The 19,400-nt window shown below is 34.7% G+C and overlaps 1 protein-coding gene across 2 annotated transcripts; it reads right to left on the bottom strand.

The window, feature by feature from the left end:
* Positions 1 to 1,371: 1,371 nt before the first annotated feature.
* cysltr3 (cysteinyl leukotriene receptor 3) lies at positions 1,372 to 15,383 on the bottom strand. Of its 2 annotated transcripts, XR_012408264.1 has the most exons (3): positions 15,144 to 15,383; positions 10,552 to 12,380; positions 1,372 to 1,868 (listed from the first exon to the last, which is right to left on the bottom strand). XR_012408264.1 is itself a non-coding variant. In XM_002662545.8 (2 exons), the coding sequence occupies exons 1-2, from the start codon at positions 15,148 to 15,150 to the stop codon at positions 11,209 to 11,211; spliced, it is 1,179 nt and encodes a 392-aa protein (XP_002662591.3). In that variant the 5' UTR covers positions 15,151 to 15,383; the 3' UTR covers positions 9,200 to 11,208. The 2 variants fall into 2 exon arrangements, 1 of the variants encoding a protein (XP_002662591.3); XM_002662545.8 differs by lacking the exon at positions 1,372 to 1,868 and having other exon boundaries at positions 9,200 to 12,380.
* Between the last annotated feature and the right edge of the window lie 4,017 nt (positions 15,384 to 19,400).

The raw sequence follows: 19,400 nt of genomic DNA, 5'->3' as shown, positions 1-19,400 counted from the left end.
TTTCAAACTACCTTAGTCACATGACCTGTGTGTTTCGAAATACCTTGGTCACATGACCCTGGTGTTTCGAATGACCTTAGTCATGTGACCTTGGTGTTTCAACTTACCCTAGTCACATGACCTTGGTGTTTCGAATTATCTTAGTCAAGTGACCTGGGTGTTTCAAATTTCCTTATTCACATGACCTGGGTGTTTAAAAGTACCCTTGTTACGTGACCTGTGTGTTTCAAACTACCTTAGTCACGTGACCTGGTGTTTCAAATTACCTTAGTCACATGACCTGGGTGTTTCGAAATACCTTAGTCACATGACCCTGGTGTTTCGAATGACCTTAGTCACGTGACCTTAGTGTTTCAACTTACCCTAGTCACATGACCTTATTGTTTCGAATTATCTTAGTCACGTGACCTGGGTTATCTGTTATAAAACTGCTCTGTGGAATGTGAAAAGCAACATATTAATAGCATCTTTGGTTTTTCATTGGTTTCTGGTAAACCAAACCTGAAATCTAATAAGAGTGTGACGCTGTTATCATAAACGGCACACACTGTATTATTTTTGAGATTTTTTTTATATAACAAATATGACCTTCCTTATTGAGGTAAAGTTAGTTTTACATTCGCACATTCATTCACTGACAACATAACACAAGTAAAGGCTGGTTTATACTTGTGCGTCAAGCGCATACGTATTCTCTGGTGCAGCATTCGTGCTGCTACATAGTCCTCGCCATAGCTGACGCCGACGTAAACATGCACCACTCAAAAAATATAACTTCACATTGCAACGACATGTAAAAGCAACACTATCAGCTTTTGCTTGGCCGACAAGCCGTAGTAAAATTTTGTACATGATTGGGCCAAGTCTGGCTTCCATACAAGGGCCAAGCATGGAGGGAGCAAGTCTCGGTCAAGTTATTAAACCATATCTGGACAAGATATGTTGGTATGTCATGATTGCAAGGAATTCGATAAACCCATGGAGCATTTCGCTTTATGCCTGCGCTTTTCCTCGAAGCGACCCGATTGGTAGAATTTTTTCTTTTTTTTTACTCAAAAATATTTTAACTATATTTTAAAAGTGGGTCAAGATCTGCCAAACTTGCATGGCCCACATATAAATTTTTTTTAATTTGGGCCAAATACAACATTCGATATCTTGCCCAAATCTTATGTACAGCCTTAAAGATGGAGCCACCTCTGCCAAACCCGGGCCATGTTTGGCCCACATGCCAGTGTCGGCCGAATGCAGATTTATGCCAAATCTGGGCCAGAATTCTTTGCTACCTGTTTTGAATTGGCAAAGAATACTTTTCTGAAATTATATGATCAAGGAGACTGTCTGAATGTGTGAATCTAAAAACAACTTTACCTCAATTTATTCCTTGTAGAAAGAAAAAAAATTAGCAGATTTCCTCCTTCCTCTTTTTATTAGTGCGTTGTAAAATCCAGGCCTGGAAAAACTCCACTAACCATGAATGTGTCTTTAGTTAAATGCAAAAAATCGTTATCTATTAACAAAGGAGAAAGATCCATCACCCGAAATGCTTTCAGTCAACAACAGCAAAGAGAATGTGCTGTTTACACAGAAAAATGAAAGGAAATATTAAGTGAACATAAACTCTGATCATAGCTGTATAAACAAACGTCGCTCCTATGAAAACATCAGTGCTGTGTCCGGGTGGAGGATCTTCTGTTCTGGCCTGAATTATGATGCGACTGGTTTGGCTAATATGCTTCTAGTCTCCTTTTTTGGTAGCCTACTTAACTCTGAGGACTCCAGCGCTGTCTGTAAGGGCACATTAGTGTTCTTGGGAATGACATGTATGTATGAAGCAGCTGTTCATCTCTGCAGCTCCTCAAATTTCACTGGAAATAGAGATGATTTATGGATTATTCTCTGTCATGCTGATTTTACCCCTTGTTATCTGACTTTGAATCTCGATGTTGGTCTTCACTAAAACATGAACACGTTCAAACATGTTCAGAATTTCTGTTACACAAATGGAGATTTGTGAAGAATATATTCACAGCTCATTTTGACTCTGACTGGATGTTTATAAAAAATTCTTATAATTTCTTTAAAATGTAATAAGGGAGAAAAACTAATTATTTTACATGTAGCTTATTTTTAAAGATATAACCATTTAAAAAGAAGTGGTCAATTTTGAACTATATGTAAAACCTTTTGGTGTCAACAAACATATTTAGAGAAAAAATTATCCTCAAAAGATACAGCATTGTCTTAACTTACATATATACATACATATGCATGTGTGTGTGTGTGTGTTTTGATTTTTGTTTTATTTGTCACCATGAATGTGCAATGTTTGTGAAATGTGTTTAATTGTTAAAGTATGATACATTCAGCTGAATAATCTTCTGAAATAATTTCATGTTTATTGTAAAATGCAGTTATAACATGACATTTTTTAAAAGTTGTTCATCAGATGAATATAGATATAATTGATTATATTTATATTCAATTTATAATTTATATTTTATATTCAATTATAATATTGAATATTAATATCCAAAAACTATATATAGTATATATGTGTGTGTGTTTAATATATATATATATATATATATATATATATATATATATATATATATATATATATATATATATATACATATATATACATACATATATATACATACATATATATATATATATATATATATATATATATATATATATATATATATATAAAATAAGTAATAATAATTCTGACACTAACTGTGTGTTGATATATTTAATATAAGTTGAAGTCAAAATTATAAGCCCCCCTGAATTATTAGCCACCGTCCGACCCCCCTCATTTCTAATAACTGATTTATTTTATCTTTGCCATGATGACAGTAAATAATATTTGACTAGACATTTTTCAAGACACTTCTATACAGCTTAAAGTGACATTTAAAGGCTTAACTAGGTTAATTAGGTTAACTAGGCAGGTTAGGGTAATTAGGCAAGTTATTGTATAACGATGGTCTGTTCTGTAAACTATCTAAAAAAAAAAGGGGGGGGGGGGGGGGGGGGCTTAAAGGGGCTAATAATATTGACCTCTAAATGTTTTTTAAAAAATGTAAAACTGCTTTTATTCTAGGAGAATTAAAACAAATAAGACTTTCTCCAGAAGAAAAAAATATTATCAGACATACCATGAAAATTTCCTTGCTCTGTTAAACATCATTTGGGAAATATTTAAAAAAGAAAAAATAAGGAAGGTTAATAATTCTGACTTCTACAGTATATATATATATATATATATATATATATATATATATATATATATATATATATATATATATATATATATATATATATATACACTATTATTATTGATAATATTCCTTTTTTTACTCTAGTTTCTGTTGAGCACAAAAGAAGATATTTAACAGAATGTTAGAAACCGGTAACTTGACATCCATAGGAGGAAAAAAGCTATGGATGGATGTTAATGGACACCAACATTCTTCAAACTATTTTCTTTTGTGTTTAACAGGAAAAAAAGAAAACTAGAGGATTAAAACGAGTGAAGGATGAATAAATAATGCCAGACTTTTAATTTCTGGGAGAGCTGTCTCTTGTTTACATGCTTTTAAAACATAATTATGAACAAAATATTCTCAAAACAGAAATCTAAAATAATCGATAAATAATCAGAATGAATTATATGCGTAAAGATCAGCAGAGATGATTATGATTGTTTTGCGAATTTGAAACCATCTCATCTTTGACCGTGTGTCCACAACAATGCATTCCTGCTCATTTTACAGCCTATATTATGCAACCCAGTCTGCGTTTGGGCAATTTTTGGCCTCGTCTTCAGGAAAAGCAGAGAAACAGGTGAAACTGATTAAACACATCTGCTCATTAATGCAAAGATCGAACCGTTCAATCAAGCGCTCAGATGTTGACCAAGAAATCAAACATAAGTGTGATGACAAATCAATGTGAGGTGCACAAACTCAAATGGCTTTTCATTTGCATGTTCTTAGGTGGTCAAGAATGTTTAGATGAGTTTAGATACGAGCCGCTTGCCTCAGTAACTCCGCCAGATATTTGCTTTCTCTTCCTGGTTTGTTGTTTTTCCTGCTTTTTTTGCTAAAGGAAGTGATTTTCGTCCAATTATTTCCTTATCAGATCTATTCCAGCTTTTCGTATTTAGGGCAAACCTTGTTTCTGGAAGAAGCCTCGGTTTACAAGAGACTTCCTTTGGGAACAGATGAGTTTATGAGACAATGATGCTAATTACTTCCTGTTTACAATTACTTAAAACAGCACATATTATTTAAAAGAAAAACACTACCTGACAAAAGTCCTGTCGCCTCTCCAAGTTTTAGGAACAATAATTATTAACTTGACTTCTGGTTGATTATTTGGTATCAGAAGTGGCTTATATAAAAGGCAAAGGCCTTTAGATCACACTTATTTTAACTAAATAAAATATGATCTTGATTTTTAATGATTTAATTAGGACATTAAGGTCAGAGTTTGCTTAGACAAAAGTCTTGTCACTTAACAGATTGAATGATTGAGAAAAAAAACAAGGAATAAATAAAGTCCCTTATAATTTCTCAAATATCAGACTTCAAACTTTCTTCAAAAATAGTTTTTCCTGCCTATTTTCAATGACACATACAGTGCTCAGCATTATTTAGTACACCGCATTCTGAAAATGAATATTTTCCTCCATTTCTCAGTGAATATAGGCAGTGTATTTAAACAAAATAGATTTATTAAACAGATATATTTATTAAAATAATATTTTAGTCATCAAACATATTTAAAAATTGGAAGATAATAATAATAGTAAATTCAACATAAATATTGAAAAAAAAACTACAAAATTTAATTTCATCTTGATTTTTCCTTTTTTTATTTGTATTTTAATATTTTTCTATAACATAAATTTGGCTCTATTAGTTTTTGGAGCATTATCATAAGTTATTTTGTTAGATCCAGATTTGGCTTCACTACTGATTAATCTAATGTATATGCACAAATATAATATTGTATAGCTTCCTATTAAAATCTGAATTTAAAAGACAGATTTGTGAGGCGTGTACTCGTATATGCTGTGCACTGTATACTATTTTAACAGTCACAGTATACTCACAATAATAAAACAAGGCAAATATTGCTTTTTATTTTATTGAAACGAACTTCACATATGGGCTTCTTGCACAGAGCTGCATAAACGGACTTTACAAGCAGTTTTTATAACGGAAACAAACAATAAAAACTGTAATGAATAATGAAATATGGCAAAAGGTCTTCATGAATGGACAGAGATAATACTGGCTCTTATCCAGTGAGAAAGATCAAATAAATACACCGTATAGTCTGCAAATGACCAATGCTAAACAGTATGCAATAATTCACATGAGTTAAAAGAACGATGAACCTGGAATATAAAAGCAGTCTGAAAAAACAAACCTTGAAGCACAAGTCGTATATGTAACATTCTTCCCGTCTTTAATCACATTGGCCGCAGAGGCAACAGAAGTTCCACTAAAATTCCTCAGATCAAGTTTCTCTTTTTTAAAGTTACTTTGAAGTCTTTTTCGGGACTTGTATGATTGAATGATACAGTTAATAATATCTGATTGTGCTGATAAACATTTCAAAGATTGCAAACTTCCATGGAAAGACTGGAATCTGCACTAAATCTGTGACGTTATTGTTCAAATGGGTCCATTTCTGGTCTGGAATTGTTCAAAGACACCAAGACAGCTCTTACTATTCGTTAAAGGGGATCTATAATGCGAAAGTCACTTTTGTAAAGGCTGCCCAGCAAGCATTTCCCATGTTTTCTTCATGGAACTCCACGCTTGTAAACACTCGCTCCATTGGGCTCGCGGCTTTCAGCACCGCCCACATTCGTCACCTATTGACCTTATTCCCCACAGACGAGCGGGCGCTGCCATTTGAATCTTTTTGGCACGAGACTTCCGGTCTCATTCACTTCCATTCATTTTTAGACATTAAAAACTGCTCGTTTCGCTGTTTGATGTTGCAAACTGATATTTCCTTGTTATATTATTCTACTTGGTCTGTATAGTCATGCAAACATTTGTTTGTTTTGCCGAACAAACGTTTCGTTTTTCGAAAATTCGTTTTTTGCCGTTTATTATTCCTTTTCATTTCTCCCATAGGCGACTGAAATGGAAGTTCTAAGACAATCGCGAAAACAGGCGCACTTCCGCATTTTAGAATAAGGTCAATACCAAGCCGCCCAAACACAAAGCTCGCACTACACGTCGTTGCGTCACTTTTTGAGAGGTGCACGTCAGCATTAGTCACGGCAAGGGGTATGCGACGACGCGAAGGCTGCATCGGACATGAGCGCTTAACGCAGAAGTATAAATCAGCCTTAAGTTGTGTGGCAAAAGTATGAATATAACAGCTTTTAATTATAAAAATGTATTAATTTTATTTTTTATAATCACATTTGATAAAAACAGTCTGCAGAAACACTTTGATTGACACTCTCTCTTTGTACGTGTCATAAAAGGGGGAAAGCCCCACCCACTAGTGACCATCTCTCCCTCATTAGCATAAGAAGTGAATTTTGTTTTTGATTCTGCCACTATGCTGACACACAGGCATTTGTAGCTCCGCCCTCTTTTGAAAAGAGCACAATCTCATTTGAATTTAAAGTGACAGTCGCCAAATTGCCACAATTTAAAAGAGGCAGTTTCAAAGAGCTATAACTAATGATTAATAGAGTATTAAGAGCTGAAACTTCACATATGGATACTTATTTTTACATCTTGTAAAACAGAGGCATAATAGGTCCCCTTTAAGACATTATAGATTAGATAAATTAGTCTTAGAAGCTTATTATGATAGGTGGGAGTTCAATCTGTAATCTCTGACTTTTAATCACAGACATCTGCAATATTTGAGAGATTTCTAAGTATTTATTTTCAATTCTATCTGCAGATTTTTTTTATTCCAGTGCCCTAATTCAGTGATTTTCCTAAGAAATGTCCTTCAAAATAAAAAAAAACTGTTACTATCAAATATCTTCTACAAGTAGTTTCTCAAATACGTTCCTGGAGGGATTTGGATGTCTCCTCTGTCTGTCCAGCCTGATCTCACGAGAAAACGTAAGTATTTTACGTTTTGGCAGTTTAGTGGCTAATTTGTACGAATTCGTACGAGTTCAGTGGTAAGAAAATGTATGATTTTAAAAAGGAGCCGTGGCACCTAACCCCACCCCTAAACCCAACCGTCATTGGGGGATACGCAAATCGTACTAAAATGTACGAATTAGATCGTACGAATTTGTACGAATTAGCCACTAAATGAAAAAGTTACGAATTGCCGTGAGATTGTGTTGGTCTGTCACATCTATTACATGTCTTTTAATGTCTGCTAATGAGTTGATGAGGATTGTTTGGTTAAGGAGACATACACTGTAAAACCCAACAGTCAACTTTATCAAATGAAATGAGTGTAGTTAACTCAAAATGTACTGAAAGTTAATTCCACTCATTTGAAAAGAGTTTTAAACTCAGTGTTGAAGGTAATGAGTTCCTTAAATACCTCATTACTTCAACTTAATGGAGTAAGTACTCATATAGATTTTTTTTTAACTCAAATGGTTTGTTGCAGTCGGTTTCCTCAAACAGTTTGAGTTCTCTTCATTTACTGGGTTTTACAGTACTCAGTTGGTTTGTGTTCTCTTCATTTATTGGGTTTTACAGTACTCAGTTGGTTTGAGTTCTCTTCATTTATTGGGTTTTACAGTACTCAGTTGGTTTGAGTTCTCTTCATTTATTGGGTTTTACTGTGCTCAAATTGCTTCGTTTACTCAAATGGATTAAGTTCACAGTACTCATTAAGATTATTTTTTGAGCTCAAATGGTTTGTTGCAACCGGTTTCCTCAAATGGTTCGAGTTACCTCAACTTTTTGGGTTTTACAGTGTAGAAAATGTGCAGAACTTGTGGTCTCCAGAAACGTGGTTGAGAAACACTGCTCTACAACAAACCTCAACAATCTGGTTTATGATGAAACTGAACATCTAAATCTGACTCTACATTCACTGAGACTGCACACTTCCATTACCGTGTTTCCTCTGCTCCTCTGTGTTGTTCATTTATGCCTTTATTTAGGGTTTCTCATTTAATTTAGTCTTATCTTGTTTTAGCTATGTTTATGGTTTATTTGCAAATATGCTTTACTCATCTCACCCTTATGAGAATTATCCATGGTTTTCCTACAAATGAAATGGTTTTATTGTTAAACCATGGTAACGACCAATTCACCATGGTTTTGCAGAACTAACAATATAGTTTAACAATTGTATTGGTTGTAAATTTGTTATTAAATAGGAATAACTGCATTAAAATATATTAAGCCATAGCTCATTTTGGGTAATGGATTGTATTGTATTTATTGACATTAGCTTTAACTCTAAATTTGTTTTTAATCATCATTTTATTCAGGATTTTAAGTTACAGTTAAGTAATAATGGAAAAAAGCATAAGACGGTTGTCACTATTAGATTTTAGCACTAGTAGACATATTGTGTTTATTGGGAAATAAACAGTTGCAGTAAAACTATATGTACACTGTAAACCCAAAAAGACAATAATTCATCAAAAAATAATCTTAATGAGTACTGTGAACTTAATCCATTTGAGCACAGTAAAACCCAATAAGTTAGGGCAACTCAAACCGCTTGAGGAAAATAATTACAAAATCTAATCTATATGAGTACTGTGAACTTAATCCATTTACGTTGAAGTAATGAGGTATTTAATTTACTTATTACCTTCAACCCTGAGTTAAAAACTCTTTTCAAATGAGTAGAATTAACTTTCAGTCAATTTTGAGTTAACTACACTCATTTCATTTTATAAAGTTGACCGTTGGGTTTTACAGTATAGTTATAATATAATAATTATTTTAATTATTTACCTAAGAGTCAAAGTTTTAAAGTGTCTAAGTTTTTATTAGTTGTAAAATAGTTATTAAAATAGTAAAAATTACATTATCAAATATTGTTCCTATTCTTTAAATACATTAAGCCATAGCTCATTTTGGATAATGGATTTTATTGTTTTTATTGACATTAGCTTTAACTCTAAAATTTGTTCTTAATCATCATTTTACTCATGATTTTAAGTTACAGTTAAGTAATAATGGGAAAAAGCGTAAGACAGTTGTCACTGTTAGATTTCAGCACTAGTAAACATATTGTGTTTATTGCGAAATAAACATTTGCAGTAAAACTATTTCTACACTGTAAACCCAAAAACTTTGAGGTAACTCAAACCATTTGAGAAAACCGATTGCAACAAACATTTATGATCTGATTTCCTCAAACATCAATGATCTTCACTATCAGGGTATGTGGGTATCAGGCTGTACAAGAAGCACTACATTAAATTCCACTGTTTTGCACCATGTCTTTAAAAAATGAAAGTTTATTTTACCACAGTATTTTCAATGGAGTTTCAGTGATCGCCTGCTGCTCCTTATGGCACTTGCATTTAAACGGCTTTTCATCTTGTTTTACACTGAATCAATGCAATACATCTGCTCAATTGATTATATTTTGATTACATTGCAACATCGATGCTGTAAAAGGAACCTTTTTGACAACTGAAAATAGTCATATTAACGTAGACTAACCATGCTCCGTACACAACGATGTTCCGTACAGATTACCTTTCAACGATAATCTCTGAATAAATACTAAAAGCTATATATCTGTGTATCTTTATTTCTCACTCTGCAGCACAATAGAGACCCTACTACCTTATGTTTCCGAGACAATTCAGTAAGTTTGCTAGGTGAAGTTTTATGCGATATACAGTATTTTAATCGTGTATGGAACACCGGTAATAGCTATCATCTTCCGTACACATGCGTAGGCGGTACTTTTCCCATCGTTTCTCTAAAACTACTGGTCCAAAAGACATCGATCAAAATTTGGATTGTGCAATAGGTATTCACCAAGAGAATGATCACACAAACATGCTTATCTGGCATTCAATGACGGAGTAGGGGTCATTTGAGTGTGCTGAATAGCAAAATGTGTACGGAACATGGTCAGTCTATGTTAACCTTTCACCGGCAGTTTATCGGTGGGTGAAAAACACTGGCTACATCTGAAATCGCCAACTACTTAGTAGAAACTGCATTTAAATGCAAACGTACTACTCGGCCATTAGAAAGATATGTTCTATGCAATATGAATGTCAGTACACTCTCAGAAATAAAGGTAAGTGAGCTGTCACTAGGGTGGTACCTTTTCGAAAGGTACCAATTCGTATCTAAAAGGTCCATGTTAATACCTCAAGGGTACATATTAGCATCTAAAAAGTACAAAACTGTTCCTCTTCATATTTTTAGGTACTAATATGTACCCTTGAGGTATTATTATGGACTTTTAGGTACAAATTTGTACCTTTTCGAAAAAGGTACCACCCCAGTGACAGCTCAAGTACCTTTATTTCTGAGAGTGTAGTATGAATGGAACTCGGATTTACTACATCCGACATTTTGTTATCAAGTGACCTACCCGCATCAGTTGCATCGCTTTACTCCCATTCATGAATTCTTTCGCAGTGCATCATTGAATGGTAGTGTCCATCTGATTCGCACTTCAGAATCTCACCGGAAGTAGTAGGTCAACCCAAGTGGTACTAACTGCAGAGCCACTTGGGCAGAGCTGAGCTCCAGCTCCTCCTTCTTTGCACTTCTTCTACAAGGGATGTCACTGGGGGTTGGGGTTAGGGGTAGGGTGGCTGTACGCATTAAAACAGCTTATAGGAGGAGGAGTCAGAGCTCAAGCTCCCCATCACTGGAGCCCAAGTGGCTCTGCATCGAGCAGTGTATCGGTCAAGCGGATACTTCTTGCATACTCTTATTCAAATTCTATAAATTCAGACACACTACTCGACTTGCATACTGTTTTTAGCTCCTATCTAGTATGGAAGTATGCAATATCGGACGCAGCTACTAGCTGTGCTTATGCTGCATTTCAACAAGTCTTGCTTTGAGCTAAAAGTCTTTGCTGAAAACATAAATAATCAAAGCAGCAGCCATTTTTCCTTTCATATTTCTGTGTTTTAAATGGAACACAAAGACATGCTTTTATTCAAGTCAACAAAAGCATCCGTACACTCTGATTTGTTCCACCACAATAGTCTTTCAGTACTCCCCATCACTGCCGTCTTCAACGCTTTTCTTCAGCCGGTGTGGATTTCTGTTCAGACATGCAATCGTGAGGCGTCTTTTTCTTTATTGCGTGACAAAAAGAGGCTCTGCGTATTAAGGTAATGCTTTGCTCCTTTGTCCTCTGCAAGGTGCCGGATTGGCTCCGTCGTCGAAAAGATGGGTTAAAACTACTCCGAGCAAATGAACTGGCTATCCCTCGTACAGACCCTTTGCGGAAGGATGTGCGGAAAGTTTCCCCTGCAAAGTAGTAGAGTAGAGGATTGAAGCAACTGTTGGATGCCGCCATGCACAGGGAGACGACCAGGATTTGTAGGTGATACTTGATGACCTGGCAGGGCTTGCATACGACCTTGGCATGAAGATGGACGGTGCGGATGACGTGGTATGGTAGGAAACACAGGAGGAATGTGCTCAGCACAACTGCAATCAAATACACGGCCCGTCGCCGAGTTTTTGCCTTGTTCCTTCGATTTCCCATTTTACTTTGCGGTCCATTGACGAGTTTGAAGACGATGCTTCCATAGCAGCCTAATATCGTAATAAACGGAAGGATGAATCCAAACAAAACCCCCACATAGTTCAAAATAAATAAGCGATTCCACGAGTTGCTGTTTCTGGGTTCAAAGCAGCGCGTCTTGTTATCCCGTTTTAAAGTACCTGACATGAGGAACGGCGTAGATAAGAGCGCCACAAAAATCCAGATCACTAAACATCCTATGACAGCTCGTCGTGTAGTGATCAGCGACTTATTGCGCATGGGGTGGACCACGGCTAGGTAGCGTAGCACGCTGAGGCCTGTAAGAAACAAAACGCTCGTGTAAAGGTTGAGGTAAAAGGAAAACACACACCAGCGGCAAAACCAGTCTGGGAATTCCCACAAAGCGCCCTTAAAGTAGTAGACCAGACGGAAGGGCAACGTCAATGAGAAGCCGACATCCGAAATGGCCAAGTTAATCATAAACACAGTACTGGCCGTCTTCCTCTGGGTGCGACACAGGAAGACATACAGAGCCACAGAGTTGCTGATGAATCCAATCGGGAATACGATGCTGTATGTAATGGTGTACGCCAAGTATTTGAAGTCTTCACTTTCCCCGCAGTTCTGGCTTCTGTTGCAAGGGTTTTGGGTGATGTTGAGCCCCAGAGTAAGTTCTGGTGTGAACGCAGCAGCTGGAGACAAAAAAAAGAGATTCACATTTAGAAATCAACAATGAGGTATATGCACATGGACTCGTTTACACTAATACGGTTTAGCTTTAAAACGGCATTTTAGAATGAAAACGATCCATGTCCACGCTGGCGTTTCACCTAGCATTTCTGGATAGATCACATGCTGCGTTCCAATCCGCATACTATCCATCCTAAATAGTATTTGAAAATAGAATTAGTGTGTCCCAAATCGTAGTATGTTGAAAAGAGTATGCCAAAGGTTCCCGGATGGTTTATTATTCAGCGTTTTCAAAACACTTCGTTTTCTGCGCTCGTAAACTCCGGGCTAGTGTGGACAGAAGGTGTAACCATAGCAAAACTTATGGATTTTAAAACTAAAATGTATTAGTGTAAACCTTAATTTTCAGTCAGCCAACCCAAGCACTTCCGGTGAACTGTATTTCCATTAAAAAAATCACAACGTTTAAGATCTGATTTCTTTAATAATCAGCAATCTTCACAGCTTGATTGCTATACAATATAAAGTGGGTCTCAGATCGTACAAGAAGCACTGCATTAAAATCAACCCCCTCAACATTTCTTTAAAACAGGAACATTAATTTCACCCCCAGTATTTTCAATGGAGTTTCTGTGCTAGCCTACTGCTTCTGATCATCTTGTTTCACTCTTGAACAACTAAATGAAAGCTTAAGTCTATTTAACTGATTGTATTTTAACTACATTACAACATCGATGCTGTAAAAGAATCATTATGAAATTGAAAATAGTCACATTACTCTTTCACTGGAAGCTGGTTGAAAAACACTAGCTGTGCTTACAGCCATCCTGATGACTTTAAAAGCAAACTGCATTATTAATACATTTGGTTTTGCTGGCAAATGAAACACATATAATCAATTCTAAATGTTAAAACCTATATTGTTTGGCAAACTTTATTACCAAATCAAGAGGCCAGTTTGTTGTGCTCGAGCAACTCTTAGGAATGCAAATTTGCAGGTCACGCAACCTGAATTGTTGTATGCAGTAAATTTGTCTAAAAACTCTTTGCATGTGTTTGCGTTTTTATGAGTCCTATGTGGTGCTAAAAATACTGATCAAAACATTAGAAATTAAGTATTTCATGTAGTTAAGCCGTTGACCAACAATAGCTGACTAAACCAGGAAAGAGCTGTGTTTTAATTAAGTTTACAAATCCCCCTTTGGCCTTTTAGGTTAAATATTTATTTATAATTTCCATGGAAGTTTAATACACAGACAACAGTATAGAGTTTCTTGAGCTGTGTTTATAGCAACCATTGTCTTGTATGATTTTATATTGCTTTTGATTGAATGTTAAAATATTAAAACGCAATAACTGTGAATAGACTACAAAAAAAGGGGGGATTTCAGTATAAAAAAAATTGTGATGATGTTATTTTTCCCTACTTAATCAAACATCGTTATTTTATCAAGAAGTCTGTTGTTTCCAGCAGTCTCGTCCGTGGTTCGTATGCAAAACATATGCAAAGGAAAATTCAGCGAGTGAAATGAAAACAGTTGGTCACTAAGAATATTCAAATGACAGCTGTGAATAGACACTCGATGAAAAACACAAAACACACATGCAAGCCATTGTGAATTATTAATATGATTTTTTAAAAAACTAATTTTGTGCGCTAGACTGGTTTGGTTATCCTATTGTGAAACTAATAGATGAACTGGAAATGCAAAGTAGCTGGTTTTAACCAGCTTTGAACTAAAAATCTAACACTATGTCATGTTTTTATACTTTAATGTGGTATTGAAATAGTATTCGTACACTTGAATGTACTTTCAAGATTTCAATGTAGCTGGTTTTAACCAGGTTTGTACTAAAAATATGCTATGTCATGTTTTTATACTTTACTGTGGTATTGAAATAGTATTCATACACCTGAAGTCACTTTCAAGACTGCAATGTAGCTGGTTTAAACCAGGTTTGTACAAAAAATAGCCTGCTTCATCATGTTTTTATACTTTAATGTGGCATTGAAATGGTATACACTCGAATGTACTTTCAAGATTGCAATGTAGCTGGTTTTAAACGAGTTTGCACTGAAAGTAAGCTACTACATCATGTTTTTATAATTTAATGTTGTATTGAAATAGTATTCATACATTTGAAGTCACTTTCGAGACTGCAATGTAGCTGGTTTTAAACAGGTTTGTGCTAAAAATAGGCTACTACATCATGTTGTTATACTTTAATGTGGTATTAAAATAGTATTAATTCCCTTACATTTACTTTCAAGGTTGCAATGTAGTTGGTTTTAACCAGGTTTGTACTAAAAAAAAGGCTGCTACATCATGTTTTTATTCTTTAATGTGGTATTGAAATAATATTCATACACTTGAAGTTACTTTCAAGTTTGCAGTGTAGCTGGTTTTAGCCAGGTTTGCACTAAAAGTAGGCTGCTACATCATATTTTTATACTTTATTGTATTATTGAAACTTGAAGTCACTTTCAAGATTATCACCACAGTGTAAAGTCCGAAGTCTAGTTTTCTTTTAGATCAATTATTCAGAAGATCTTAGAGTAAATCAATTAATGTAAAAACAAATAGGAAATAATTGTCCTTACACGTCGTTTTAATGACTATAATATTATCATTACATTTCAGAAGTATATTTATGCTAAGTCATGCGTTATTAAAAAAAGATTACTATTATTATACTGTTTGTGTATTATTCTAAATATATCATTTAAAGTTGATTTAATAACATATAATGCGAGTTTAACTCACCTGTCATCTTCTCTTGGTCATCCTCCTCTTCACCATCAGCGGACTGATGTCAGAATTTTAATACCACAATGTTATGCAACACAATGTCAAAGTGTTCCTCTCTCGACAGTTTCAAGTGTCTGCTTCCTTTATGGTGCTCATGAAGAGGACTGCCTCCATGCTCGTGAGTCCCATCTTTAATTATGAAGTCGCCTCTATTCACAGAGTACACCAAACTCTCCAATAGTTGTCGCGGTGACTGGTAAACGACTCGCCTATCGAATCTTTTTGTAGATTTGCTCAGTGATTCAAACGAATCGATTCGCACATCGTAGAAAAAAAATACACATGATTTGACGTGATATAATTAAAAGTGTTGTGGTAAGAAACCTAATTTCACATGTTAAATTAAACGAATGCAAACTGTGTATTTTGAACGTTGATTTATTTAAACGTATCAGCTAATTGTGCAGCTCGAACGAATCGATTCATTTATTAGAATCTGAACCCCCCTAAATATTTCTTGTGAAACCACACCTTCGAGGATTGTTTTCCCTTTGGATGTTTCTCAGGGCAGGTATAACGTGTAATTCGCTGGAAGGGTAATTGCGTAATCCCATTTATACCAAGCATGTGTTTTATTATAGGGTATGCCTCATAATAAATGGTACATAGATAATAGTCTAAAAATAAGCAACAACAAATAAGGGAAGGCACTGCAGGCAAAACTGTTTTATGCATCTCTCATTTTTATTTTTAGATGTTTGTCTCTTCTTAAATATCTTTAATAAACACTCTAAAGTGTTTGTTTTATCATAGGTTAATTGATCAGTTTGTTTCTGTAGATTTAAAGGGATAGTTCACCCAAAGAAATGAACATTTACTCACTATTTACAAGTAGTTTCAAACCTTTGTAAGTGTCTGTATTCAGTTAAACATATTCTACTGCTTTTAAAGAGCCCCTATTATGAATAAAAGGGTCATATTTGGGTATATATATATATATATATATATATATATATATATATATATATATATATATTTTTTTTTTTTTTTTTTTTTTTTGTCATTTAAAAATCGTAGTTAACTAATGTTTTCAATTGTTTGTTGTTTTTAATTGTATGTTTATTACTAAAATGATCTTTTCATGAAAATAGCCTTGTTTGCTGACATGGCATTAAATAAAAAAAATCATCATCATCTTTATTCTGCTGAACTAAAGCACTAAAGAAGATCTTTTGGTGAAAGATGAAACCCTGAAACCATTGACTTCCATTGTACATGTTTTATAGTAGTCAATAGTTACAGGTTTTCAGCTTTCTTCAAAAGATCTTCTTCAACAGAATAAAGACAATGAAACAGGAGAGGAACAAGGAAATTGTGCATGAATGCTGACAGAATGTTCAGTGTTGAACTTGTAATACATATTTTTAAAGGTCATTGATTTCTCTTTGCATTGAGCCATATATCTTAACTTCAGCAGCACTGACAAACAGCAAACTTTAAAATTATGTGTTCACACTTTAACAGTATTTCCTGAATTACAGAGGGATTTAGATTCCAAGAATCACCTCTTTAACAACTTTTGACACTGCTATGTCCAAAATTAAAACAAGTTTTGAACCAGACTTCAGATTATTGTACTAGAAAGAGATAGAAATTATTATTCATTCATTCATTCATTTTCATCCCCGGGTCGTGGGAGCAGCAATTGAGGTAAAGTTGGCTTTATATTCGCACATTCTGACTTTCTCTTTAATAACCATTTCAGAAAAGTCATCTTTGCCATCTGTAAATGGGGAAATCATATTAGCAGCCAATGACTATCATAGTACAGCATTGTTTACAGTCGATAAAATAGTGATAATGTTGTTTTGAATTCATACTTGCATGCTATTTCATACCGAATATTTAAAGTAGCATGGTAAACAATATACACACAGTGACACAAGTTGTGACTGTTCAAAAATTACTGAAAGTCCAGTGGTGTAAAGTAACTAATTACAAATACTCAGATTACTGTAATTGAGTAGTTTTTCACAGTTGCAATTTAATAGGTCGTTTTAAAACGACCTACTTTTACTTTCCCTTGAGTACATTTTTAGTGCTGTATCGGTGCTTTTCCTCCACTATTTTCCTTTAACCTGCAGTCACAATTTTATTGTTTACTGTCTATGGGGATTAAAGAAATCCGTCCTATGATTCCAATCATATCGTACATAGAAGGTAAATCTCATCATAATGAACTACCTCAAGACATGGGCGATTTATAATTACAGCAAACTGTTTGGAAGCATTAAAAGTGTCCAAGAAGATGTCCAAAATCTTTACAGGCAATGAGATGGAGACTGTTTAGATGCATGTCACTGATGAGAAGATGATGGATGTTTACTGTAGGATGACCAAACTGGCCTTAAACACCCAGCAAGCGAAGGACGTCAACATGAAGTCAGAACGACGATGTACCCCAACGCCATGGACGTTGCATTTTTTATTTATTTATTTATTTTTTGAACTGTGTTTTTTAAACATAGCATACAAATAACGATTACTTAAAATGTTTACAATCACACAAAAAAGAAACAAATAGATAGAAAGTAATAATTGATAGAAATTATAATAATAAATAAATAATAGAGACAGCTTAAAAAAGGGAGAAAAAGAAAAATAGATAAATAAATAAATAAATTAATTAATTAATTAATTAATAAACTCCAATATAAATGCAATAACTATGACAAAGACAAATCCCCTGACAGACTTTTAAAGATCAAGTAAGTATGTTTCGATTAATGCTCAGGTCTGTTGGAAAAAGTCTGATTTCAACTGCAAATCTGCAGTCATTTTCTCATTCATATATATATATATATATATATATATATATATATATATATATATATATATATATATATATATATATATATATATATACACATACACAACCTACTTTGACAGAATATATATATATATATATATATATATATATATATATATATATATATATATATATATATATATATATATTCTATAGTTCTGTCTGGTTCTCAAATCTGATTGGCTGAAAGCCGTGCGATATTCTGCAATATCAGAACTCCTACAGCCTCTTTACCCTTTGTGTATTACTCCGCCCACATACAGCCAGCAAAAAGCAGACACTACAGATCTAAAGTTTAAAAGATGCACGCTCAGCTGTTTAACTGTAAGCTTATGATTTGAATCCGGAAGAAAGTAGTTCCTCATACAAAAGGGTTTTTGAGACTCTCCATGTTTGATTTTGTTTTTATATACACACTTATGCCATCAAACTGTGGTATAAACGCAATATTACACTCGTAGCAGTGCGATATAGCTGTATATCGGCACTGGTGGGGGCACTAAGGCACTCGGTCTGCGGCCTCGTGCCAACGCACGCCTCCCACCAGTGCCGTTATACAGCCATATCGCACTGCTACGAGACGAGTGTGATATTGCTCATATATATCTGTTTCAGCCTCTGTGTCTATTCAGTCAAAGTAGGTCAGAAGGTCTTCATCCAGTTCACTGTAATTATCTTCTTAGCTGTTATTAATATTATATCAAAATCAAGTCAAATAGGTGATACTCACTGTCCTCAGGTGGGAAGCCATCAAGCAAAAAACATACTGGGTGCATTGGTATGTCGTATCCTAAAAGTTTACCAAACTCCCTTTTAACCTCTTTGGACGTTGCATTTTTTTTTTGGAAATGAAATTCAGTTTGAGAACTCAAAGTCAAGTCAAAGTCAATATCCAGCGTCCAACATAAAACCAACCAAAAATCAACGTCTGATGATGTTTCAGCTTGATGTTTTGTGGACGTTACTACTATGACGTAAACATATCAGCATTTAACAGTGTAATACTCACTACTCTTGAGTACTTTTAAATGGTCTACGTTTACTCATACTCTGAGCAATATTTACAACAGAAACTTTTACTCTACTTGCACTACATTTTTATGGAAGTAATGGTACTTTTACTTGAGTATGATTTTTCAGTATCTTTCACTGCAAATGTCCGAATATAAAACCAACTTTACCTCAATGGGGCAGCAGTCCCAGGAGAGAACCCCAGACTTCCCTCTCCCCAGACACTCCTCCTGGGGACCCCGAGGCATTCCTAAGCCAGCTGAGAGGCAAATTCCCTCAAGCATGTCCTAAGGCCTCCTTCTGGTGGGACATGCCAGGAAACCCTTCCTAGGTAGGCGCCCAGGAGGCATCCGAAACAGATGCATGAGCCACCTTATCTAACTTCTCTCAAT

This window comes from Danio rerio, chromosome 6 (genome assembly GCF_049306965.1).
Source record: "Danio rerio strain Tuebingen ecotype United States chromosome 6, GRCz12tu, whole genome shotgun sequence".
Classification (NCBI taxonomy): Eukaryota; Metazoa; Chordata; class Actinopteri; order Cypriniformes; family Danionidae; genus Danio; species Danio rerio.
The sequence above is the reverse complement of the archived record's forward strand: the minus strand, read 5'-3'. Positions and strand labels throughout refer to the sequence as shown.